Source organism: Tarenaya hassleriana, unplaced genomic scaffold (genome assembly GCF_000463585.1).
Source record: "Tarenaya hassleriana unplaced genomic scaffold, ASM46358v1 Cleome2, whole genome shotgun sequence".
Lineage (NCBI taxonomy): Eukaryota > Viridiplantae > Streptophyta > Magnoliopsida > Brassicales > Cleomaceae > Tarenaya > Tarenaya hassleriana.
This window is the reverse complement of record NW_010965372.1, coordinates 2,496,747-2,515,824: the sequence shown is the minus strand read 5'-3', so window position 1 is coordinate 2,515,824 and position 19,078 is coordinate 2,496,747. Positions and strand designations below refer to the sequence as shown.

The 19,078-nt window shown below is 43.1% G+C and overlaps 7 protein-coding genes across 12 annotated transcripts in view; 2 read left to right on the top strand and 5 right to left on the bottom strand.

Moving 5' to 3' along the window:
- LOC104813268 (formin-like protein 13) overlaps window positions 1–2,490 on the bottom strand; it is a 7,001-nt gene extending 4,511 nt beyond the window's left edge. Inside the window, exons 1-4 of the mRNA XM_010540837.1 lie at window positions 2,253–2,490; window positions 1,271–1,971; window positions 837–1,058; window positions 4–754 (exon numbers count right to left, since the gene is read on the bottom strand). Of these exons, the coding sequence (XP_010539139.1) occupies window positions 4–754; window positions 837–1,058; window positions 1,271–1,971; window positions 2,253–2,325 (1,747 nt within the window). The 5' untranslated portion in view covers window positions 2,326–2,490. The remainder of the gene's footprint in view (window positions 1–3; window positions 755–836; window positions 1,059–1,270; window positions 1,972–2,252) is intronic.
- Window positions 2,491–2,808: 318 nt separating this feature from the next.
- On the top strand, window positions 2,809–7,791 carry LOC104811836 (ubiquitin carboxyl-terminal hydrolase 23). The gene is made up of 11 exons (XM_010538678.2): window positions 2,809–3,226; window positions 3,377–3,491; window positions 3,669–3,779; window positions 3,877–4,049; window positions 4,709–5,032; window positions 5,139–5,264; window positions 5,426–5,992; window positions 6,083–6,235; window positions 6,308–6,959; window positions 7,117–7,204; window positions 7,289–7,791. Exons 1-11 carry the CDS (start codon window positions 2,915–2,917, stop codon window positions 7,443–7,445), a joined length of 2,778 nt encoding a protein of 925 aa, XP_010536980.1. The 5' UTR covers window positions 2,809–2,914; the 3' UTR covers window positions 7,446–7,791.
- A 739-nt stretch (window positions 7,792–8,530) lies between these two features.
- Window positions 8,531–10,930, bottom strand: LOC104811835 (DNA-3-methyladenine glycosylase 1). 4 transcript variants are annotated; one of them, XM_010538674.2, is made up of 7 exons: window positions 10,725–10,930; window positions 10,449–10,555; window positions 9,732–10,351; window positions 9,368–9,425; window positions 9,205–9,288; window positions 8,980–9,121; window positions 8,531–8,915 (listed from the first exon to the last, which is right to left on the bottom strand). In XM_010538674.2, exons 3-7 carry the CDS (start codon window positions 10,231–10,233, stop codon window positions 8,643–8,645), a joined length of 1,059 nt encoding a protein of 352 aa, XP_010536976.1. In that variant the 5' UTR covers window positions 10,234–10,351; window positions 10,449–10,555; window positions 10,725–10,930; the 3' UTR covers window positions 8,531–8,642. The 4 variants fall into 4 exon arrangements, with proteins under 4 accessions (XP_010536976.1, XP_010536977.1, XP_010536975.1 ...); XM_010538675.2 differs by having other exon boundaries at window positions 10,460–10,555; XM_010538673.2 differs by having other exon boundaries at window positions 9,732–10,555.
- Window positions 10,931–11,950: 1,020 nt separating this feature from the next.
- LOC104811834 (APO protein 2, chloroplastic) lies at window positions 11,951–13,918 on the bottom strand. Its single transcript, XM_010538672.1, has 4 exons — window positions 13,812–13,918; window positions 13,636–13,733; window positions 13,077–13,429; window positions 11,951–12,976 (listed from the first exon to the last, which is right to left on the bottom strand). The coding sequence occupies exons 1-4, from the start codon at window positions 13,837–13,839 to the stop codon at window positions 12,145–12,147; spliced, it is 1,311 nt and encodes a 436-aa protein (XP_010536974.1). The 5' UTR covers window positions 13,840–13,918; the 3' UTR covers window positions 11,951–12,144.
- A 151-nt stretch (window positions 13,919–14,069) lies between these two features.
- LOC104811833 (early nodulin-like protein 3) lies at window positions 14,070–15,312 on the bottom strand. The gene is made up of 3 exons (XM_010538671.2): window positions 15,228–15,312; window positions 14,611–14,808; window positions 14,070–14,518 (listed from the first exon to the last, which is right to left on the bottom strand). Exons 1-3 carry the CDS (start codon window positions 15,229–15,231, stop codon window positions 14,202–14,204), a joined length of 519 nt encoding a protein of 172 aa, XP_010536973.1. The 5' UTR covers window positions 15,232–15,312; the 3' UTR covers window positions 14,070–14,201.
- A 41-nt stretch (window positions 15,313–15,353) lies between these two features.
- LOC104811832 (F-box protein SKIP1) lies at window positions 15,354–16,576 on the top strand. The gene is made up of 2 exons (XM_010538670.2): window positions 15,354–15,822; window positions 15,896–16,576. The coding sequence occupies exons 1-2, from the start codon at window positions 15,491–15,493 to the stop codon at window positions 16,467–16,469; spliced, it is 906 nt and encodes a 301-aa protein (XP_010536972.1). The 5' UTR covers window positions 15,354–15,490; the 3' UTR covers window positions 16,470–16,576.
- A 41-nt stretch (window positions 16,577–16,617) lies between these two features.
- Window positions 16,618–19,072, bottom strand: LOC104811831. Of its 3 annotated transcripts, XM_010538667.1 has the most exons (11): window positions 18,900–19,072; window positions 18,695–18,752; window positions 18,468–18,614; window positions 18,323–18,379; window positions 18,020–18,099; window positions 17,882–17,933; window positions 17,579–17,692; window positions 17,312–17,504; window positions 17,168–17,238; window positions 16,833–17,036; window positions 16,618–16,738 (listed from the first exon to the last, which is right to left on the bottom strand). In XM_010538667.1, the coding sequence occupies exons 1-10, from the start codon at window positions 19,050–19,052 to the stop codon at window positions 16,846–16,848; spliced, it is 1,116 nt and encodes a 371-aa protein (XP_010536969.1). In that variant the 5' UTR covers window positions 19,053–19,072; the 3' UTR covers window positions 16,618–16,738; window positions 16,833–16,845. The 3 variants fall into 3 exon arrangements, with proteins under 3 accessions (XP_010536969.1, XP_010536968.1, XP_010536971.1); XM_010538666.1 differs by having other exon boundaries at window positions 16,618–17,036; XM_010538669.1 differs by having other exon boundaries at window positions 16,618–17,036; window positions 17,882–17,961; window positions 18,072–18,099.
- Between the last annotated feature and the right edge of the window lie 6 nt (window positions 19,073–19,078).

Sequence of the window (19,078 nt, the reverse complement as noted above, 5' to 3'; positions counted from 1 at the left end):
CAGGGTCAGTTGCAGATGGAGGCGGGGAAGGTACTTCTGTTAGAGCTGACTGCAGTCGTGCTGGAGGAGGAGGAGGAGGAGGAGGAGGTGGTGGGGATGGTAAAGCTAAGACATCTTTCTCTTTGCCTACTACAGCTACTGGAACACCTACACCTTGATCCTTCATTGCAGGAGAACCTTTCTTCAGGCAACTCTCTTCTGCCATCTCTAAAGGGCAAGAATCGGGCAAAAAAGGTTTAACTGTTGCACTGTGATGCACCAGCTTGAGAAATGGCGACACTTGAGGCGAAGAAGCAGTGGTTTCCTGGTTGGTTGTATCTGCCTTACCAGAGATTTGGAGGACAGTCTGCAGATCTTCCGCAATGAGCTTCTTATTCGCATCAGTTGAAGGAGAGAGTGCTGGTGAAGCGAGTGATTCAACATCTGAAACTGAAGACAGTCTGACTTTTGCATTATTGTCTAGCACAGCCTGCTTCACAATATTATGGATATTTTTTGGGCTAAAACCATGTAATCTAGGACTTGTTGCCACAATTTTATTGTGGTTCCCATCTGTCTTTTCTTGGACTGCATTTGCAATGGCTAAATGCTGAAGCATATTGCGTGTGGCATCTGTCTGATCCACCCAGTCAACTTGATTGAAAATCTCATGAACTTTGGAAAAAGCTTCTATAGGAAGACCGTCCTTCTCCTCCAAGAGTGAAAAATCCATCAAAGCAACGGAAGAGGCAGCATCCATCTCCGAGAAGAGAAGCTGTGCATAGAAAGTTCTCATCATGCGAATGTAGGTAGAATAAAGCAGCTAGCTATGCACTATATAAGACATGAAAACACACCTCAACCCTGAAGCCCTTTGGGAATCGTTCTTTTGCATCCCATAGAGTGTCAACTTCATCACGGTTAAGCATCAAAATATTTGATCTAATAAAGGCTGTGTTGAACACAACTCGGAACATCATAACCTCTTTTTCCATGTCATCATTCAAACTGAGGCACTCCACCACAACATCGCCTTGGACATGGCAATTGATGTCGATTTTAACTAGCTCACATTCGACCTGCAACAGGACAACACAGGCGTCCAGAAAATCAGAGACTGAACCAGACCATGTTGCAGATGCAGAGAAGAAGGCAAATACTAAAACCGGCCATCACCATGTGAAGAAAAAGAAAAGGAACCATCGTGGTTAGATCAACATCTCTCAGCAGCAAAGATAATAATATCTAATACGGAAAATTAGAGAGCATTGTGCTCGGCTGGGAACAATACCTGTTTGTACAGCCGCAAATGTTTCCCTTTCTTGGGAGCTGAGTACAAAAGTTTGGGAGCTTTATCAGCGGCAAGAAAAGGATCCTGTCCGTATATCCGGAAGATTGGACGACATCCTCCCTGTCCATCAAACTCGGGAATGAATCTCATAATAACACAGTCCATGGTAAGAGCTCTATCCAGGGGAGGCCATTCAGAGACCAAATTCCTTCTTGACACATATTGTAGATACCGTAACTGAGAAGGGATGGGGTTCAATGCTGAGAGCAAATGCAGAAGCTCCCGAGGAGCCTGCTTGTAGATCATGTCCAAGGTCTTGTACTCACCGCTGTACTGTTTCCGGTAAATAAGAAGGGCGGCTAACATGAAAGCTAAAACAGGCCAAGCACCACGTTCGCAATGCATTAGTAGCAAGTTATTCGGGCCAAGTGAAAGCCAACTTTCACTTGATCTGAGGAAATGGTGCATCACCTCCATAGACAACAACGGACAGCCTTCGTAGTGCCGAGGATAATCCATTATGGTCATGTCGTATTCGGATAAGACATCAGCCATCTGACTTCGAGTTCCCACTTCATGGAAATTAAACACGAGAAACGATGCTTCAGGGAAGTGTTCACGTAGTTGAGTGACAACCCCACCCATATAAACTTTGTAGTTGTCTTCTTCCCAAGCATCTGTAGAGAAGCAGCAATCGAACACTGCACAGACAGAGAGCATTGTTAAGCTAACCCTCAATATCTTCACATCAGACTACAGACATGATCACAGGAAAAGGGCCCTAAACTTCCGATATAAGCAGAGCGATCTTAGAACATAGAAAACCGATCCTAAAAAGCGCAATGTCTACAAGTATCGCTATATGAATGGAGATCGAGGATAAAGGTCCCAGTTTCCCACGAACGAATGAAAATCCTTCCCGATTCCAGAAATTCAAACCGACCAGAACAATCAACCTAACAGAGGATCCGAAGAAACTGACCGAACACTTGATCGCATATCTCGAGCAAACCATCGGGGGGTTTCCGGTAGAACAATTTGCGAAACAACGCCATTTATCGGATACCTCTGTACGCTTCGACCAACCAATCAGATCTTTGCCCTTATGCTTCTAAAGCTCCTGCCTTTGTAGGCTTTGGCTTGGACTCGAAGGAATCGAGACCCGTTTGAAACCGCAATTTCTGCTTTAGAGTCTGAACGGATCAGATGCCAAAAAAGAAAAAAAGAAAAACAGAACGTCCATCAGACGACTAATTGGTTTTAATACAATTAAATGTGTAGTCGCTGGTTGGCGCGCTTTGTGACGTGGATCCCACGATCTGCCGCCATCTATTCGACCGTGTCTCAGTCTGACACTTGTCTGCTTGCTTCAGACCGACACACCATCTCGGGCCCATTTCTTATGCAGGCCCGTTTTAGATGGATTGGGCTTTTGTATGTGACCCATAATAGACCGGTGGACTAATAACCTCTGGCCACGTCATTATTACCGCACTCGCGTTTTTTAATATAAAAATCAAGTGGCGGAGGTGACTTATTGGGTGTTTGGGATCTTTGTTAGGGTTTATCTCAGCTGCTCACTATCTCCTCTCTTCCCGAGAAAATCCTGATTTTTTGTTTGTTTTGATTCCTCCGTAGTTGCCGATGGAAGCTGTTATGAGTGGGGTGGAGTTTAGGATTCAGAGGGATCAGGATCCGCCCAACGGATCTTGCGCTGCTGCTTCTTCTTCTTCTTCCACCTCCGCTGTCTTTAGGAAGATCGAGTTTCATCCCGCCAGAAAACCCTTCAATGGCTTCTCCAATGGCGGTTCCGATTTCAAGATCGAGACGCTGAATCCTGCCTCCGCCAACAAACGTCCTGCCGCCGTCACGCCCCTCAAAAGACCAGATGCCTCCGAATTTTTCGAGATTGGGTTGGATCCCGAGCTCCGTATCGGTATCACCGTCCGCAAAATCGTGAGTTTTTCACATCATGTTATTTTTAGGCTTTGTGCAACTGTGTCGCAAATCATACTAGTGAAATTAGTCGCCGTTTTGATGGTTCAGCGAAAGATCTTCCCTGTTTGATCGTTAAGTTTTGAGATAAATTTTAAAAATGATTCCCAGGGCGCTGGTTTGGAGAATCTGGGGAATACGTGCTTTCTTAATTCGGTACTGCAATGTTTGACATACACCGAGCCTTTGGCTGCTTACCTGCAAAGCGCTGCGCATCAGAAGTCCTGTAGGTTGCTTTAATTTTGTCTCCTCTTGTCTAAAGCTTCTTCATTTTTCCTTCTACTCGACTTCTTTATAGTTAAACCTATGGCTGGCATAACATGAACACGGGAGAGAATAGCTATTCAGAAACATGTATTCTGTCTCAGTATCTCATATGTACCATTTCAAATGTTATGTGTAGGTCACGTTGCTGGGTTTTGTGCTTTATGTGCTATTCAGAAACATGTCAGAACTGCTCTACAAGCTACAGGCAGAATATTAGCACCTAAGGATTTGGTCTCAAACTTAAGATGTATGCTTCTCAGATTCATTTTTTTTAATTTGGTTCTAAGTTACAATGCTTTCACATTATTACTTGGCCTAATATGGATTCCAAACTGTTTAATTAGGCATATCCCGCAATTTCAGAAATTGTAGACAGGAGGATGCGCATGAGTACATGATCAATTTGCTTGAATGCATGCACAAGTGTTGTTTGCCTTCTGGTGTACCAAGTGAGTCTTTGGATGCCTATAAGAGCAGTTTGGTTCACAAAATTTTTGGTGGCCGCCTCCGCAGTCAGGTAAACCCATCTGGCTTTTAGAAAATATTGCATTTATTTAATTGTATTATGATACAATCCATCTGGAATCCTGGATTCTATCGGAATAAGTCTCTACTTCGAGAGACTGACATATCTCCTTGCTGGTACTTAGAGAGATCGACATATATCCTCGCTAGTATTTAGAGAGATCAGGGTATCTGATAGAACCCACCCATCCATAATGGGCCCAAGTAAGTCCCATGGCTCATGGGTAGAATTCACCCCAAAAGCTAGCTTGTTGGGAGAGGGGGCCCATGACCTTATATAGACTCAATTTTCCCCATATGTTTCAGATGTGGAACTTTAACAGTATCTCTTACTTCGGTACTTAGAGGGACTGAAAGACTGCCAATTAATCAAAACCCACTCAACTCACTTTATTACTCATTAAAAGATCCTCTTATTTAGAGGTACACAACCATAACAAGAATCCTTGTTCAATTCTATTCTACTCTAAACAGGAAATCTAATAGGTAAAACCAAAGCAACAGATAAAAAATCCAAGTAAATCTCTAATGTCAGCCATGTCTATCAATATCAAATTGACATTCGTGACATTCATGTCTTTCTTCATTATATTTTAGCTTACTGGGAAGAATCCTTGAACAGCCTGCTTTAACAACTTTTTATTGTATCAGGTGAAATGCACGCAATGTTCCCACTGCTCTGATACTTTTGATCCATTTCTTGATTTAAGTCTGGACATTGCGAGAGCAGATTCATTGCAGAAAGCGCTTTCTCACTTTACAGCTGTTGAGCTCCTAGATGATGGGGCAAAGATTTACCAATGTGAACGTTGCAAGCAGAAAGTTAAAGCTGTCAAACAGCTTACTGTTTCTAAAGCACCTTATGTTCTGACTATCCATTTTAAGCGATTTGAAGCACATCGATCAGAAAAAATTGACAAGAAAGTTCAGTTTGTCCCTACAATTGACATGAAACCGTTTGTTAGCGGTTCCTATGTAAGTAATTTTCTTGTGCAAGAAACTGCATGTATCTTACCTATTCTTAATCAGAGATCTCCACCTAATCATTTTTGTAAGTCAATTTTCATCCGGCACTTAACAGGAAGGTGATTTGAAGTACACCCTCTATGGTGTTCTTGTTCATTATGGTCGGAGCATTCATTCTGGTCATTACTCATGCTTCATTCGCACGGCAAGTGGGATGTGGTACTCCCTTGATGATAATAGGGTATGCAACTAACATTTGTAAAATTTGCAGCTCGCAAAGAGATGGTGTGATATTTTTCCTGTTTCAGTGAAATGCTCACTTTGGTTATCTGCCATTGGAAACAAACGGAAAAGAGGACTAAAGATAGTTAATTCCAATTTCCTCTTGACTTTATGTTACAGGTTAAACAGGTTGCTGAGAGGACTGTTTTTGACCAAAAGGCTTATATGTTATTCTATGTCCGTGATAGAAAAAATGCTGCACCAAAGAATGCGGCTGCAATAGTCCTGAAGGATAGCTCTAGAGGAAGCTTTGCCGCAAATAGTGCTTCTTCACTTTTCCCATCTAATTCAGGACAAGTAAATGGTTCGACAGACATTAAATCATGTATTCTAGATGCTTCTGCTGCCAGAACTCAGAAAGACAGTCACAGCATTTTGACAGTCACAGGAACCCTAAAGAAGGAAGCACCTTCTAAGCAAATTAATGATGTGGTGATGGCTAAATGCGTTACAGCGAAAGGGAATTCGAAGAATAAATGCACAGCTTCGACTGTATCCCCAGGGGAGATATTGAAACCCATGTCTCCCTTTTTGAATGGAATCATTACCACTCAAAATCTTGGAAACATGCCAATTTCTGGTGCCATGTCTGGGATCTGTATCGAGGAGAAGAATTCAGCGAGCAAATTGAATATGTCAGTTGATGTATCATACGCAGGCTGTCTTTCACATGAGACTTCACAGACAGTAAGTGCATTTTTTTTATCATTATGAATCAGCTCATTGCTTCTGGTGACTAGTATTATGTGTAGTTAACAAGACAATCCACCTGTCCAGGTTAATCTCCCTTCAGTATCCATCCCCCCGAATGTCACCAATATCAGAAATCCTGCAGTACGCTCATCTATGGAGGCCTCAGATGTAACTTTAGCTGGAAATTCCAGCAAAATGGCAAAGCCTCCAGAGAAGCCAGATTGTAATAACAGCCAGGTGAGCGTACTACTTTAGAAGTTTTGATGATGCATTGAGATGTTTTTAACTCGTCTCTCTACTGTTCTCCAGGTTGAGAGTGCAACAAGTTGTAATTCATTGAACAAAAAAGCTGCGCTAAATGATCAGAATTTGGCACAGCGATCAAATGAAACAGCAATCCCGTGTGACATGTCTACTGAGTCAGTGAAGATTTCAACTTCTGATAGAGTGAACATTGTCACTTCAAGAAAGATTCACAAGCCACACATGAAAAACATGTCCATGGGCTTAAAACTTTTTAAACTGGCTCTGGGTTTGTGTAAGAAGAAGAAGCATAAAAGGAGAAAACTAAGAGCCTCGGCAGTCAAGAATATCGCCGAAGAGCTTTTATCTCAGCAAAGAGCAGCAGATCAAGGGCCTTCAACTTCACAGGCAGCTAGCACAGTTTCATCTGGCTCCACTTGCTTTCTTGAGAAAGATAATAGTATTAGTGTCCAAGATACAAGTAAAAGTGATGCCACTGGTGATCTATTGATGGACAATGCAATTGGAGAACTCAAGGACAGAATTAATCAAAATGGTTCTGTTCTTGCATCGGAGAGGCAAGCCATTGGCAACTCTGTTGTGTCTGAAGCAAGCCAACGGGCCAAACGGAAGAGAGATTCTTCAAAAGACGGACAAGAAGTGAAGTCTGAGAAAGCAGCTCTGAGCATTCTGACACGGGGTTTGCCAGAGACCGTGGGTATGTGCCCTTGCCCATGAATTGTTTGGTCAAACTAGCAAGCTGCGGTCTTCATTTTTAACATTAAATGGATGGGGTTCCCGTTCCCACGCAAAGAAGTGCTAAAAGATATTTGGTTGTATCATTATTCATTGGCTTAATATTTTTATTGTCACAGTTGCAAAATGGGACGATCAAGAGCTACCTTATCGCATTACAAGATCGGAGAGTGAGAATGTCAATATCGGTTATGTAGCAGATGAGTGGTAAGTCACTGGTTGTGAGATGAATCTATGCTTTTGCCCTGAGTTTTTGGTAAGTCTCACCTGTTTTGTTCGGCAATGTCACAGGGATGAGGAATATGATAGAGGGAAGAGAAAGAAGGTAAAGAGCAATAAAGTGGATTTCGGAGGGCCAAATCAGTTCCAACTATTGGCGTCAAAGAAACTAAAGCAGTCTGCTGAGAGAAAGGCAAAGTGGAGGAGGCAACACATGAGAGAACCGTGAAGACAGTGTTCAGTGTGTGAAAACAGAAGCGGTGAGTGTGAATCTGATACTGGACCTGTCTTATGTTATAATCTTTTACAGGTATAAATATTTTTAACTCAGTGATGGACAAAGTATTCTTGACCAGTGGAAAAGAGAAGCAGAGATGTTGTGAAGCTCTCTTTTCCTCAGTCCAGTTTTGTGCTGTTAAGTTGTGATTTTGTCGACCCTCTCGTAGATTATGAAGATAAAGAGACTTTTGGCTGTCGTTTGTGTCGTGGGATTGGTGGTTCAACCTCTCTATTCATCAACATTGCTTGTCTCAAAGCATGATGTGCGATGTATATCTATATATAATTTCTAATGATACACTGAGTCGGGTGATTAGAATTATTCATAAAAGGAAACAGCTGCCCGGCCTCATTAGCAGCGTGCATTTTGTTAAAACTCGGTGTCTCGGGGGCGGGAGTAATGTGTTAGTTGTTATTCATTTGTGACATGTATGAGTATGATTTTCTTATACTCATTAGATCCAGGAGATTCAATTGAGCATCAAGACGTCGAATTGTTGGGTTTACACAAACTGTATTCAAGTAAACGTTTTTGGATTTAGTAAAATAAATAAATACGGGAATCCGCGAACCTGAATTATCATAGAATAAAATTATATTAATAAAAATATGAAAAATAAATGTAAAATCATGTATCAAATTTTTTTACGACCGAATAGGGGGGGGCAAACCTTGAGAATTTGTATATATTAACGGGCCTTGAACGTTATCGGCCGTTAGTGGATCTTAACAATTTTAATTATTTTGACAACTACCTCTTTAATAGCTTTAGGCCCAAACTAATACGTTGAAATAAACCGAGGAGAGCCCAATTGGATTGAACCCGACCAGGTTATATATTTACCGCCACCAACAAAAAAAGGGTAATATCTTTAAAATAGAAAAAAAATTAAAAACGTTGTTGATGTAGATGTGATATAATTAATATTTAAAAATCAAATCATATAATAGTTTTACGGGAAAATTAATCCAATTTTTTTTTTTTTTAAAAAAAGGGTAAAGTACTTGGTGTATATAGAGGTAGGAAAAAGAACAGTTAGAAGAAGGAGATGTAGTAAAACGAAACGGAAGTGTCTACAGTATAAACAATACACGAATGCGTTCACTACACAGGTCACAGCAAAGAAAGAAAGAAAGGAGAAAGGGATCAGAGAAGGAGATGGGAAGAAGAGAGGGAGAACCTGAAGCAAGAGGTGAGATGGTCGTTGGTGAGACCAGAAGCCTGCATGAAGGAGTAGACGACAGTAGGACTTGTGCTTCGGAACCCTCTCCTCACCAAATCCCGGCTAATGGCCTCTGCCTTTGGAGTTTTCACTGGCACTTGCCTCTGGTATCTGAACTTGCTCACTATTGGCTTGTTCTTCACGAAGCTCCATATGTACTTGTCAAATGATCCATATTCATCTATCACCTGCCACAACTATACCACTATGAGCCAAATCTGGTGATATTGCAGTATTGGAAAAAGACAAGTGCTTTTACACCTTTAATATTTGGCGTGCATTCTCAATGACGGCCCTTAGCTTAAGCTCTGACAACAAGGAACTTGCCGTGCTTCCTGGGCTGATAAGCTTCTTCTCGTTGATTTTTGAGACGGCAATGGGATCAAAATCAGCAAAAACTTCCCTGCGCCATCACACTTTTCATGTGGACGCAGAATGGTTTGATACTGGGGAAATGACAAATATACCGGGAATGCTAATAAGTACCTGAAGGTCTGCCTTTTGCTCAGAATTGTAGGCCATGTGTGCTCAGCCAATGCACCCGAAAGCACTAGAAGTTCAAACAACCTCCTGACCATATTAAACATGAAGATAAAACGATGAGGAATATTATCATTCATCAATTAGCTCTATATATCTTCTTACGTACTTGTCATCATGTACTGGCACACCCCATTCTTCATCGTGGAAAGCAGCATACCCCGGATCTGAATTTGGATGGATAGAAAACAAAAAAAGTAAATTAAAGATCAAGGTCTCAGTGCATAATCCAGCAAAAAGTAGGGTATGGAAAGAAGCTGCTTGGGCAAATTCGTTTATATCACATACAGACCTCCAAAGCATTCTAAAAGTGAGTGATACACAGAACAGCTATAACGTGTGCATGGGGAAATACGAAAGGATATAAAGTAGGATCGTAACACGTGCGGATCAAAAGGCCTTTCCAGATTCTTGAAAAATTTTGTCATTTGAATTTCACAAACTGGAGATGTAGATAGGAACAAGAAGCTGACCGGTATTCGGTGTCACCCAAGCGCATCTCTTCTTAGTCTCTGAACCACTAGATGGTGAATCTAAAGCACCATCAGAGACAACACTCCTTGGCTTCAAAGGGTATGCCTTACTTCGACTCCCAAGGCTATACGACCGAACCAATCGACCAGTTGATGCTCGGCTGTGGAATGAATCTGTCGAGGCATCAGAGGAACATGATGCGCTCAGTGACAGATTAGAATTCAAGAGTTGCTCATGCCTGCGCAAAAGGGAAGCCATGCTAAGAGGAGGGTGCTTCTGGGAGTGGGGAGAAGACGCAGTAACAGCAGGCGATGCATAAGATTCCGTCTCATCAGAGTCAGTGTACCCAGATGGAAAATTTTCAAACTTTCTTGGTGACTTGGACGATAAGGATTTACGCGTAGAGAAAGGACCAGCCTTGTTACCAGCAGGCCCCAGAATCGGCCTGGTCTCAGAGTCGGCCACATTCATAGATCTTACTCTTGTAGGAGCCCCAGACATGAGCTTCACAGGCGAAGCACTCAACTTAGCGTGATAACCGAGAGTCCCAAGGAGCAACAGCTTTCACGTCTCTAGGACCTTATTTCGGATCTTTACTGGCCCTTTATGAGCTCATGGCCTGAAGCCGTAGTGGAATATCAGACATTTTGTCCTCACAAGTAGGTTAAAAGAGCTAACAAAACAAAGTATCTCCTTCAACAACGATACCACCGCACCTGCCACCTACCACTGCTTCCACGGTGATAAAACCAGCATGCTTGGTTGCAACTGAGCGCCTCAATGCCCGCTTCCCAGAAATACTCTTTTCTCAAGCACCTAGACTCTAAGAGACAACAAGTAGAAGGTTAAATCAGGTCTAGGGTTCGACATACACAGGAAGCACAAAGAAGAAAGCAGAGCTTAAATTACTCGCGGCAAAATCAAGTAAAGCCTCCTCCAGACAGAGATTCCGGCCCGGGTTGCGGAGTAGGAGAGAAAAAGAGAGCACTTACCTCAAAAGAAAAGTAGGATTTGCAGAGGGAGTGGTCTTGAAAGACTCCCAAAGCTGACACATTTCCAAGCGAATCCCATGAATTTCCCCTCCCCGACGGGAAAATAGAGAGGGAAGTAGCCCAGAAAGCGAAGGGGGTTAAGAGAGGATCGATCTGCGCTCAAAGATTATGGATCAAGAGAGTGAGCATCCCCTTTTTTTCTGGGAATATTACTCAAATAAACGACTTGGGTCGCAGCAATTTCAGTGTACACCACCGAAAAAAAAAAAAAATTTGCGACCTTATTACGACTAATATATAACTAATATACAACTAAAATAAGAGTAGTTTATTAGTCGTAATAGGTTGTATATTAGTTATATATTAGTCGTAATAAGGTCGCAAATTTTTTTTTTTTTTTCGGTGGTGTACCCTGAAATTGCTGCGACCCAAGTGGGTTATTAGGGTTAAAACCCCTTTTTTTCTTTCGACATTAACCGGTTCTTGCCGGTAAACATCACCGGCTATACCCGTACCCTCTTCTCTTTTTCTTCCCGGACTTTTTTTGGACAGGGTTTAATGCCAAAACTAAATAAATAAACAAGGCCAAAAAAATCTTGGAGAGAAACAGACCGAATGTACTATACCCCGATTAAATAGAAGAGTGCAAATTAAATAAATCTAACAGCCATTGGTCTGGGATATAACCAAACATGAGTGGGAGGGAGAGAAGAGATGGAAGCAGGCAATGTTTGGCAATGAATACTCCCACCAAACGCCACAAAATGATTGCTCTCCCCCCCTCTTGTCATTATCTACAAACACAACTTCAAATATGCTACTGTGTGGATGACTTGTTCCTTCCATTCTCTCTTCGGTGGGCCCTTCCTTACTTGGGAAGCATGATCAAAATCTTAATCCATCCTCTCATCTGTCTTGTCAACTAGAGACATCCCATCTCCTTTCACGCACAAAAGCCCGAAGTGGAATGCCTATCACTTTGCTCTCGTCCCCCATCATCCTGCAATTGAACTCCTTCAGGTCTCTCCAGGACAATCAGTCTGCAATAATTCAGACACTGGAAATTCGCCAACAGATCAACGACAGAAACCAGAATGTCTCAGATATCAGGCTGAGGTACAATCTTCTCAACCACTTTGGAGAGGCGCCTCTGCTTTTGATCTCTTTCTCACCAGGCCCATCTAAACATACGCGATATATGGATTAAGACGACAAAGATAAAAGCGTGCAGGAAGGGATTGAAGTAAAGTTACTGGGCAAGCGGTATCATCTCCGGATTTTAGAGCTTACAAGAAGATATAATGCACCACCAAAGTAAAATATCATTTTAAGATATTTCTCTCTTTTTAAAACCCCAAAAGATCAACTTTCGGCTCTTATGTAACATCTTTGTTTGTAGAAGAACTACAATGAGGGTTTCTCAAACGGCCATCTCAGCTTCTTTGACACTCGAAGGAATTCCAACCTCTAATCTCATGGTTGGTTTATAAGTTTCTGGAACAGCCGCACCGGCCTGTACACATATCTCCACCACCGCAGGTGCTTGCCCATAGAAATTTCGCAGTTCACGCTGCAACGGCGGCCCGTTTATGTCAGGCAAATGCCAAACGTATCTGGTTGGTATCAAGTCATCAAGCACCGCAGACTGCCAACCATGCTGCCCATTGCGTTGCTGGTGCTTGTAAGCCCCGCAGTTCTGCGCCTTGTGTCCCGTTGGTCCAATGTGAACCTCGGGACAGTACCCACATACCCTCACTTTGTACATTCTCATCAGCTTCTTCGTTCCATTCCGCATTTCTTCCCATGCTCTTAACGTTTCCTCAGCCAGGAAGATGGTTTCTTCTTCACTAGAGGGGGCAACAGCTTCGGAATCAGGTAACTCCATCAACAATGGCATCGGAGGTGCCTGCGGTTCTGGGTCAGGCAGTTCACTTTCATCTGCATCAATGAACTCACTTTTCCCAATGCGGATTATCGGTTTTCTTCTCCTTTTTGCTGGAAACTCGTGTAGTTCAACACCAGCCTGAATACAGAGCTCAACTATGGCAGGAATTCTGGGAACTGAGAATCTCTCCTCGTGACGGATACGCTTACCAAGGCGGTCATAAAGGTGATAGGCCTCTAAAGGAATGATAACATCTTCAATGGCTGCTTTTGTCCATTCATGAAGTCCTTTCCTTTGGGAGGCTTTCTGCCCTTTACATGACTTAAAAGGGTGCCCATAAGGTCCAACATGAATTTCATTGCACCATCTGAGAGAATGCCCAATTACAATGCTATAGATTATAAGTACTGGAAATATTAGATTCATAAGTCTATGAACTGCTGAAGAACCAAGGGGAAGAGAATTACCCACAAGCATGAACGCGAACTACTTTCATGAGCCGTTTGAGATTGTTGATCAATCTGATTCTTGCATTGTATACTCTATAAGCAAGAGGCACAAGACTTTTCACAATCAATCCGTTTTTCGGAGGAGGGAGCGGTCGCTTAGGCTTGTCTTTGTTGTTCTTGACCCTTTCCCTGGCAGCTCGTCTCAGCTCCACAATTGGCACTGGAAAGGGTTTCTTCTCTCGTTTTGAGAACTGCCGGGGCAAATCCTCGTTTTGAGGATACTCGCTTCTAACTAGCACTGGAAGAGGCTGACATGTTTTGGTACGCAGAAGTGTAGATTTTAATGGAAGTCTGAACTCAATGCTGCTACTCTGTAGAACGTATGAACAGAAAGATTAAAAAACACAGCCGCAAAATATGCAAGTAGAAAATGCTCTATAACTCGACAAAGTATTGGCTAAAGATAAACTGTGAGTTGTAACATATGCTGATCAGCAACGGCAGAAGATACAGAATTTCTATGCAACTCGGGTTAACTCTATTATGCTTCGGTAGCCCAATTGAGAGGGAAACTAACCCGAAGAGAAGGAGAGAACCCCAAACCATAAAATGGGTTCAGAAGAACGAAAGGGCTGCTTTTAGGACGATATCCCGAGGATTGACCACCATCGTTCCCTGAGAAAAACACGAAACCGATCAACCGATTACAAAAAGTAGGCGCAAAGCAGAAAGCTCTTGTCAGGAGAAACTTACAGGAAATCGCGGAGGAGGAGATCGACATCGTCGAAAATGGAGGAAATTACACCATTGGCGGAGGATATCGAGATTTGGAGGCGAGCGAAGCGGGCTCGAAAGCACGGGCCCGTATTAAATTTATAGCTCAAAAGTTCATAAGAAAAAAAAAAAGACGACTAGGCATTCATCAACGTGAGATGGCCCATATTAAATCTATGGCTCAAGGGTCCATATAAAGGAATACGATTAGACGTGATATGGCCCATGGCCCAAGGGTTCATAAAAAGAAAGGCTTGCTCACGCATCAACAACATCAACAAAGGCCTGTCCATGTAAAGAGGATGGCCCATATTTAATTCATGATGAGCTAAACACAAGGTGCCATGGAAACACCCAATCAGGGGGCATCTAAACCAAAACGAAAAGGAAAAGCAAACTGATAACAAGACGGGCTCTGAAAAGGCGGGAACCACTGGTCAGGGGAGAAACGGTAGGAGGGGAAACGAGGCGGTGATGATGAGGAGCCAATACAACAACAACGAGCTTCTCTCCCTTCTTGCAACGCCCTTTTTCCCCGCTGATGAAATAGTAAGCACCTGACCTCTTTAGCTCTATCTTCGTCTTGCCGTCTTTGTACCCTCTGATCGGTTTTGATCTCTCGCATCTCTCGTAGTCTTCCTCTTCCACTTGCATCACCGAGTCCCTCTCCGCTTGGTACTTCCACACTGTCAAAGAAAAAACAAGTAATTGAACTTACAGAGGGAAAAAAAAAGCCAAGACGAGATTAAAGAAATTTCCCTGAGATTGATCAACTTACAGAGTGTGTCCCCGACTTTGAACCGTGTTCTCTCCGCCCAGCGATTTAGAGTTTGGTCTGCAGAATTTGGGGCCTTCCATGAATTTGGCTTGCCGCCGACCAAAATGTCCCTGGCTTCAGACAAGGATCCAAAGAACAGAACCAGAAGCACCATCAAAGAAGGCATTTCTGGACCTCTGCTTTGAAAACATTGGGAACCTGCCGGAATAAATAGAAGTGAATGCCACGAAGCAAACGTGACCATCGAAGCAATGCTCGTGAAATGCACAAGCTGCGTTTCGTTTACTCTGAAAAGTAAGGGCTCTGCAGTTCCACGCCATCAGATATAGATGGGTTGCGTGTGAATAGTGAAACCCCCCACTCTTCCTCAAATTACGTCAGCGTTTAAATACGGCTTTGTCCAGAACAAACCCAGCGCCAATATCTTTAAAAGCCTGATCCTTTTTCGTGCCCAATCAATTCAGATTTTATATGGTGTATGCGCCTAAATGGGCATCTACATTGCCAAGCAAGAATTGGGTTTCTTCGAGGCAGGTAATGTTCCCCCGCCAAACAAAAACACGACTAAAAGCATAAAAGAAGATCCTTTTCTACACCAAGCAGAGCAAATTATTTACCCATTTCCCACGATCACCTATTCTGCAGATAAGTCGCTTCCATCTTTCATCAGTGCGACTCCCAAACAATATGGTGTGATGTGGTGGTGTTTCCTCGGGAAAACCCTATCAACAAACGGGTGAACAAATCTAGAACACTGTTTCTTATGAACACGTGTCAGTCAATGTGTGTAACATTAAAAACACTTGGCATGCGATGAAGATTCGGTGACTCCTACAAATACACCCATTATTTGCCACCAAAACGTGTAGAGGAGAAGAAGATGGAAGGAGATGGAAGGGAATGGAGCGGCTTGGCGAGGGAGATGATGGTGAACATATTGTCGAGGCTTACGTTGGAGGAGCGATGGAAGGGTCCGATGTTTGTCTGCAAATCGTGGCTTCTGGCCTCCCGAGACCCCTTCCTCTTCTCCGTCTTTGATTTGGAGCCATTCTTCGGATCCCACTCATCATCATCATCTCGCTTCTGGTCACCCGATTTCGAGCGTAGAATAGACTCCATGATCCGATCGGTGGTGGATTGGAGCAACGGTCGTCTCGCCGAGATTCGCCTGCGCCACTGCACCGACGCCTCCATCTCCTACGTCGCTGATAGGTATCTTTCGATTCCGATTTGAGAATTTTATTGCCAGATTGGGATCCAAAATCTTCTGTTTCAACGTGGACAGGTGTCCCGATCTTCAGATTCTGGCCACCAGAAGCTGTCCCAACATCACGGACGCATCCATGTCGAAGATCTCCTTTCGTTGCACAAAGCTTAAGGAGCTCGACATCAGCTACTGTCACGAGATCTCCCACCACACTCTGGTAGTGATTGGCACCAACTGCCCTAATCTCACCATTCTGAAAAGAAATCTTATGAGCCTCTCAGAAACGGGCAGTGCCCCTGCAGAGTACTTGGGAACTTGTCCACAAGACGGAGACGTAGAGGCAGAAGCCATAGGGGAACACATGCCCAACCTCCACCATTTAGAGATTGAATCCTCCAGACTAACCCTAAGGGGTCTCACTGCGATATGCGAGGGTTGTCGGAAGCTGGAGAATGTGGATTTGTCAGGGTGTGTCCATCTCTCGAGCCGGGACATTGAGAGCGCTGCGTCTATTCTCAAGAACCTTAGAGAGATGAAGAAACCAGATGTGTATATCCCAAGGCAGGGGATCGTTGCTGCGGCTCAGACAGAGAGGTACGGCCATTGGAGGCTGTATGACGAGAGGTTTGATGTTCAATCTCTCCGATTCTAAAATGTAATAATACGCAACAACAGCTCATCCTCCCATCATATGTATTTGTGTGTGTTGTGTTGTGGTGTTGGTGGTTCTTTTTTACAAAAAGTAGAAATTATGCCTGATTGAAGCATAGCACAATAAAGAAATCGATAGACAAATGAAAGATGCATAACAGAGAGCATGAAGCAATTGATCACCTTACCTTGCCTGCTTCATCACATGAGCGGCATAGAAAGGAACAAGGTTGACACATTCTCTATGCTTCTCATGTCTGGTTCTGATTACTGATGACATCATAGATGGGTTTTGGTTTTATTGTAAAAACCATTCGCTGACAGCATAACTTGGGAGTCAAAAGCTACAGGGTAAATGCTGAACCTGGAAAATGTGATTAAGGCGAAGCCAAGATTTTATCCAAGATGGACGAGTCGAGTTCCCGAGAAGATGAGATGTGGCCAACCCGTTTGGCCAATTCCCCGGTGACTCGATCCATGTAGAGCACATACAATCCGTTTCCGTCTTCCAAATCCGCCATTGCTTTCCTTGCATGAACCACTGATGCTACCCACTCCTCCAACACAGCTGTGTAATCCATGAATACAGAATCACAAATACTTATCAAAAGGAAAATAATAATGACCGGAAGCTTACCACCGCGCCACGCTGCTCTATTGTTAGGATCTCAAGAGAAATTAACTAGTAGCGGGGTTTACCGGTCTCAAATCCTAGCTCTTCTGACCATGGCAGCAAGTATTCGCATATCAGCATCTCAGTTAGTTGTATCCTGCGGTTCATCAGAGGTTACAGTCAAACTCCGTAATCCACCACGCACCATTAAAAACTTGGGATATACTTACAGTGTGAATAGGCACTCGTGCATCTCTGAAAACGACTCATCAAATGGATCCACAAAGAAGAGACTTTCTGCCAAGACACTTATCCTCTGAGACACTGCCAATAATGCGCGTTGTCCAATGTATGGTTGACTCCCCAGTTTGCGGACTAAGTGTTGTACATAGAACTGGAAACTTTTTTCAGGTTGTATCCCCTCTACAACAGATTGTGCAAGCAAACTATTAGGACATGTAAAGAGAGAAAAATCAAACTCAACTTGGTAGAGTTACCTTTTGCTTTTAAAGGAGAAGAGATTCTCGTGATCAATTTTGTAATCAAGTAACTGATAGATTCTTCAACAGATTCTGTGCCGTTCCCAGCTGCTAAGAGATTCTTCAGTGAAGCTTGAGGAAACATATATCAAAAGGGAAACCATTAATACAATGGGTAGGAGACCAATTCGAGTGCTGCGGTGATACTGAAATATTTATTCAAGTTAATCTAATGAGAGGAAAGCAAGCTATTGAACAAAGGAATTGTTGCTGAGAACTTCAAAGTGGAATCAGTAATCAAGAACATTGTCTAAAAATTACCTAATATTAAGTCTACAGCCTGGTGTGACCAGTTACTGAAGTTGGGGGTTTCCTGCAGAATAGAACCAACAGGTTCATCCCTGAAAAGCACGCAAGGGCGAGCATTATAGAGAGAGCTCGAGAGCAGCAAAGTCTAACATGGGAGTGCGCTTCACACAGTTCTACGAGAAATTCCACAGATATCCTTAACTGCTCTGCTTCATCTTTGTATTTCGTTTCTGCGGTCAAAGTCACGATTCAAATTTAGAAAAAGAAAGAAGAAAAGAAGTTGCAATCCCAGATTATAGGCCTATGGTGGTGCACTGTGTCTTTCTTTCCTGCCCTTTGTATTACGTGGCACACTATCCATATATATCAGATCAAATCCAGGGCACGGCAGCATACAAGTTGCTGCATTAAACATAGGAAACAGGGACAGTGGCAGATGGTTCTTATCAAAACCTGAGAAACGCAATCTTTGAGACGAGCGAGGCGTTTTCCTTCTGCACTTGGCCCTCGCTGGAGAGAAGAAAACAAAGCAAGCTAATAAGTGAAGCATGCGGTGGTTTATTCTAGAGATGCAAGATCAAGCGTGAGAAAGAGAGACCTAGTTTGAGAAATCGACGACGTAGTACATCGTTGAATCTGAGTTCAGAGGTCCCTCTAATTGGGCGAGGGTTTAAGTCTCCCAAGTTATCGAAGAAATAACACTTGCAAGAGGCCGTTTGGGGGAGGAAATCACAAGGCGAAGCATCTAAACCACGCAGCGAACACATTCAGAGAAATACCAATCTAATCCAGAAACCTTACGTTTTTCAAAATAGATGAACTAACTTTCGGTCTCCTTGAGGTCTTCCCGTAGTCTGATGATTTCCCGCTTCCTCTCTTTGGCCTAAACTCAAAACCATGAGAAAACGCAATCTAGACATGAACAGAAGCGCAGAAACCCTTGATAACTGGACTTACATCTTAAACTGAAAATTTTCACGCTAGGGAATTGAAATTCTTCTATTCCCAAAAATAGAAACAGAGAAGGTACCTTGTGCTTCCAGCGGAAAGCATCGGCTTCAGATGGAACACCAGGGCGAGAAGAAGAAAGACGATTCAGGATCCTGGATCGTAGGAGAGAGACAGCGATTGCAAGCTTCAGGGGCTCCTCTGGGGAGGCTTCTGCTTCGACTCTCGAACACATTTTTTTTTCTTTCAAATTTCGATGAG

What these genes read in the sequence shown, in the direction of transcription:
- LOC104811834 (XM_010538672.1), bottom strand. Translation starts at nt 13,839, where the DNA reads ATGTCGATCTCCTCCTCCGCGATTTCCT. An exon ending in CTCCTCCTCCGCGATTTCCT is followed by an intron (nt 13,734 to 13,811) that starts GTAAGTTTCTCC and finishes TGTTTTTCTCAG; the next exon opens with GGAACGATGGTGGTCAATCC. An exon ending in GTTCGCGTTCATGCTTGTGG is followed by an intron (nt 12,977 to 13,076) that starts GTAATTCTCTTC and finishes GCATTCTCTCAG; the next exon opens with ATGGTGCAATGAAATTCATG.
- LOC104811836 (XM_010538678.2), top strand. Translation starts at nt 2,915, where the DNA reads ATGGAAGCTGTTATGAGTGGGGTGGAGTTTAGGATTCAGAGGGATCAG. An exon ending in GTATCACCGTCCGCAAAATC is followed by an intron (nt 3,227 to 3,376) that starts GTGAGTTTTTCA and finishes AATGATTCCCAG; the next exon opens with GGCGCTGGTTTGGAGAATCT. An exon ending in CAGATTGTAATAACAGCCAG is followed by an intron (nt 6,236 to 6,307) that starts GTGAGCGTACTA and finishes ACTGTTCTCCAG; the next exon opens with GTTGAGAGTGCAACAAGTTG.
- LOC104811833 (XM_010538671.2), bottom strand. An exon ending in CAAAGTCGGGGACACACTCT is followed by an intron (nt 14,519 to 14,610) that starts GTAAGTTGATCA and finishes TTTCTTTGACAG; the next exon opens with TGTGGAAGTACCAAGCGGAG.
- LOC104811832 (XM_010538670.2), top strand. Translation starts at nt 15,491, where the DNA reads ATGGAAGGAGATGGAAGGGAATGGAGCGGCTTGGCGAGGGAGATGATG. An exon ending in ATCTCCTACGTCGCTGATAG is followed by an intron (nt 15,823 to 15,895) that starts GTATCTTTCGAT and finishes CAACGTGGACAG; the next exon opens with GTGTCCCGATCTTCAGATTC.
- LOC104811831 (XM_010538666.1), bottom strand. Translation starts at nt 19,052, where the DNA reads ATGTGTTCGAGAGTCGAAGCAGAAGCCTCCCCAGAGGAGCCCCTGAAG. An exon ending in TCGTCGATTTCTCAAACTAG is followed by an intron (nt 18,380 to 18,467) that starts GTCTCTCTTTCT and finishes TCTTCTCTCCAG; the next exon opens with CGAGGGCCAAGTGCAGAAGG. An exon ending in GGCTGTAGACTTAATATTAG is followed by an intron (nt 17,693 to 17,881) that starts GTAATTTTTAGA and finishes TGTTTCCTCAAG; the next exon opens with CTTCACTGAAGAATCTCTTA.
- LOC104811835 (XM_010538673.2), bottom strand. Translation starts at nt 10,233, where the DNA reads ATGTCTGGGGCTCCTACAAGAGTAAGATCTATGAATGTGGCCGACTCT. An exon ending in AGCAAAAGGCAGACCTTCAG is followed by an intron (nt 9,122 to 9,204) that starts GTACTTATTAGC and finishes GTGATGGCGCAG; the next exon opens with GGAAGTTTTTGCTGATTTTG. An exon ending in ATGCACGCCAAATATTAAAG is followed by an intron (nt 8,916 to 8,979) that starts GTGTAAAAGCAC and finishes ATAGTGGTATAG; the next exon opens with TTGTGGCAGGTGATAGATGA.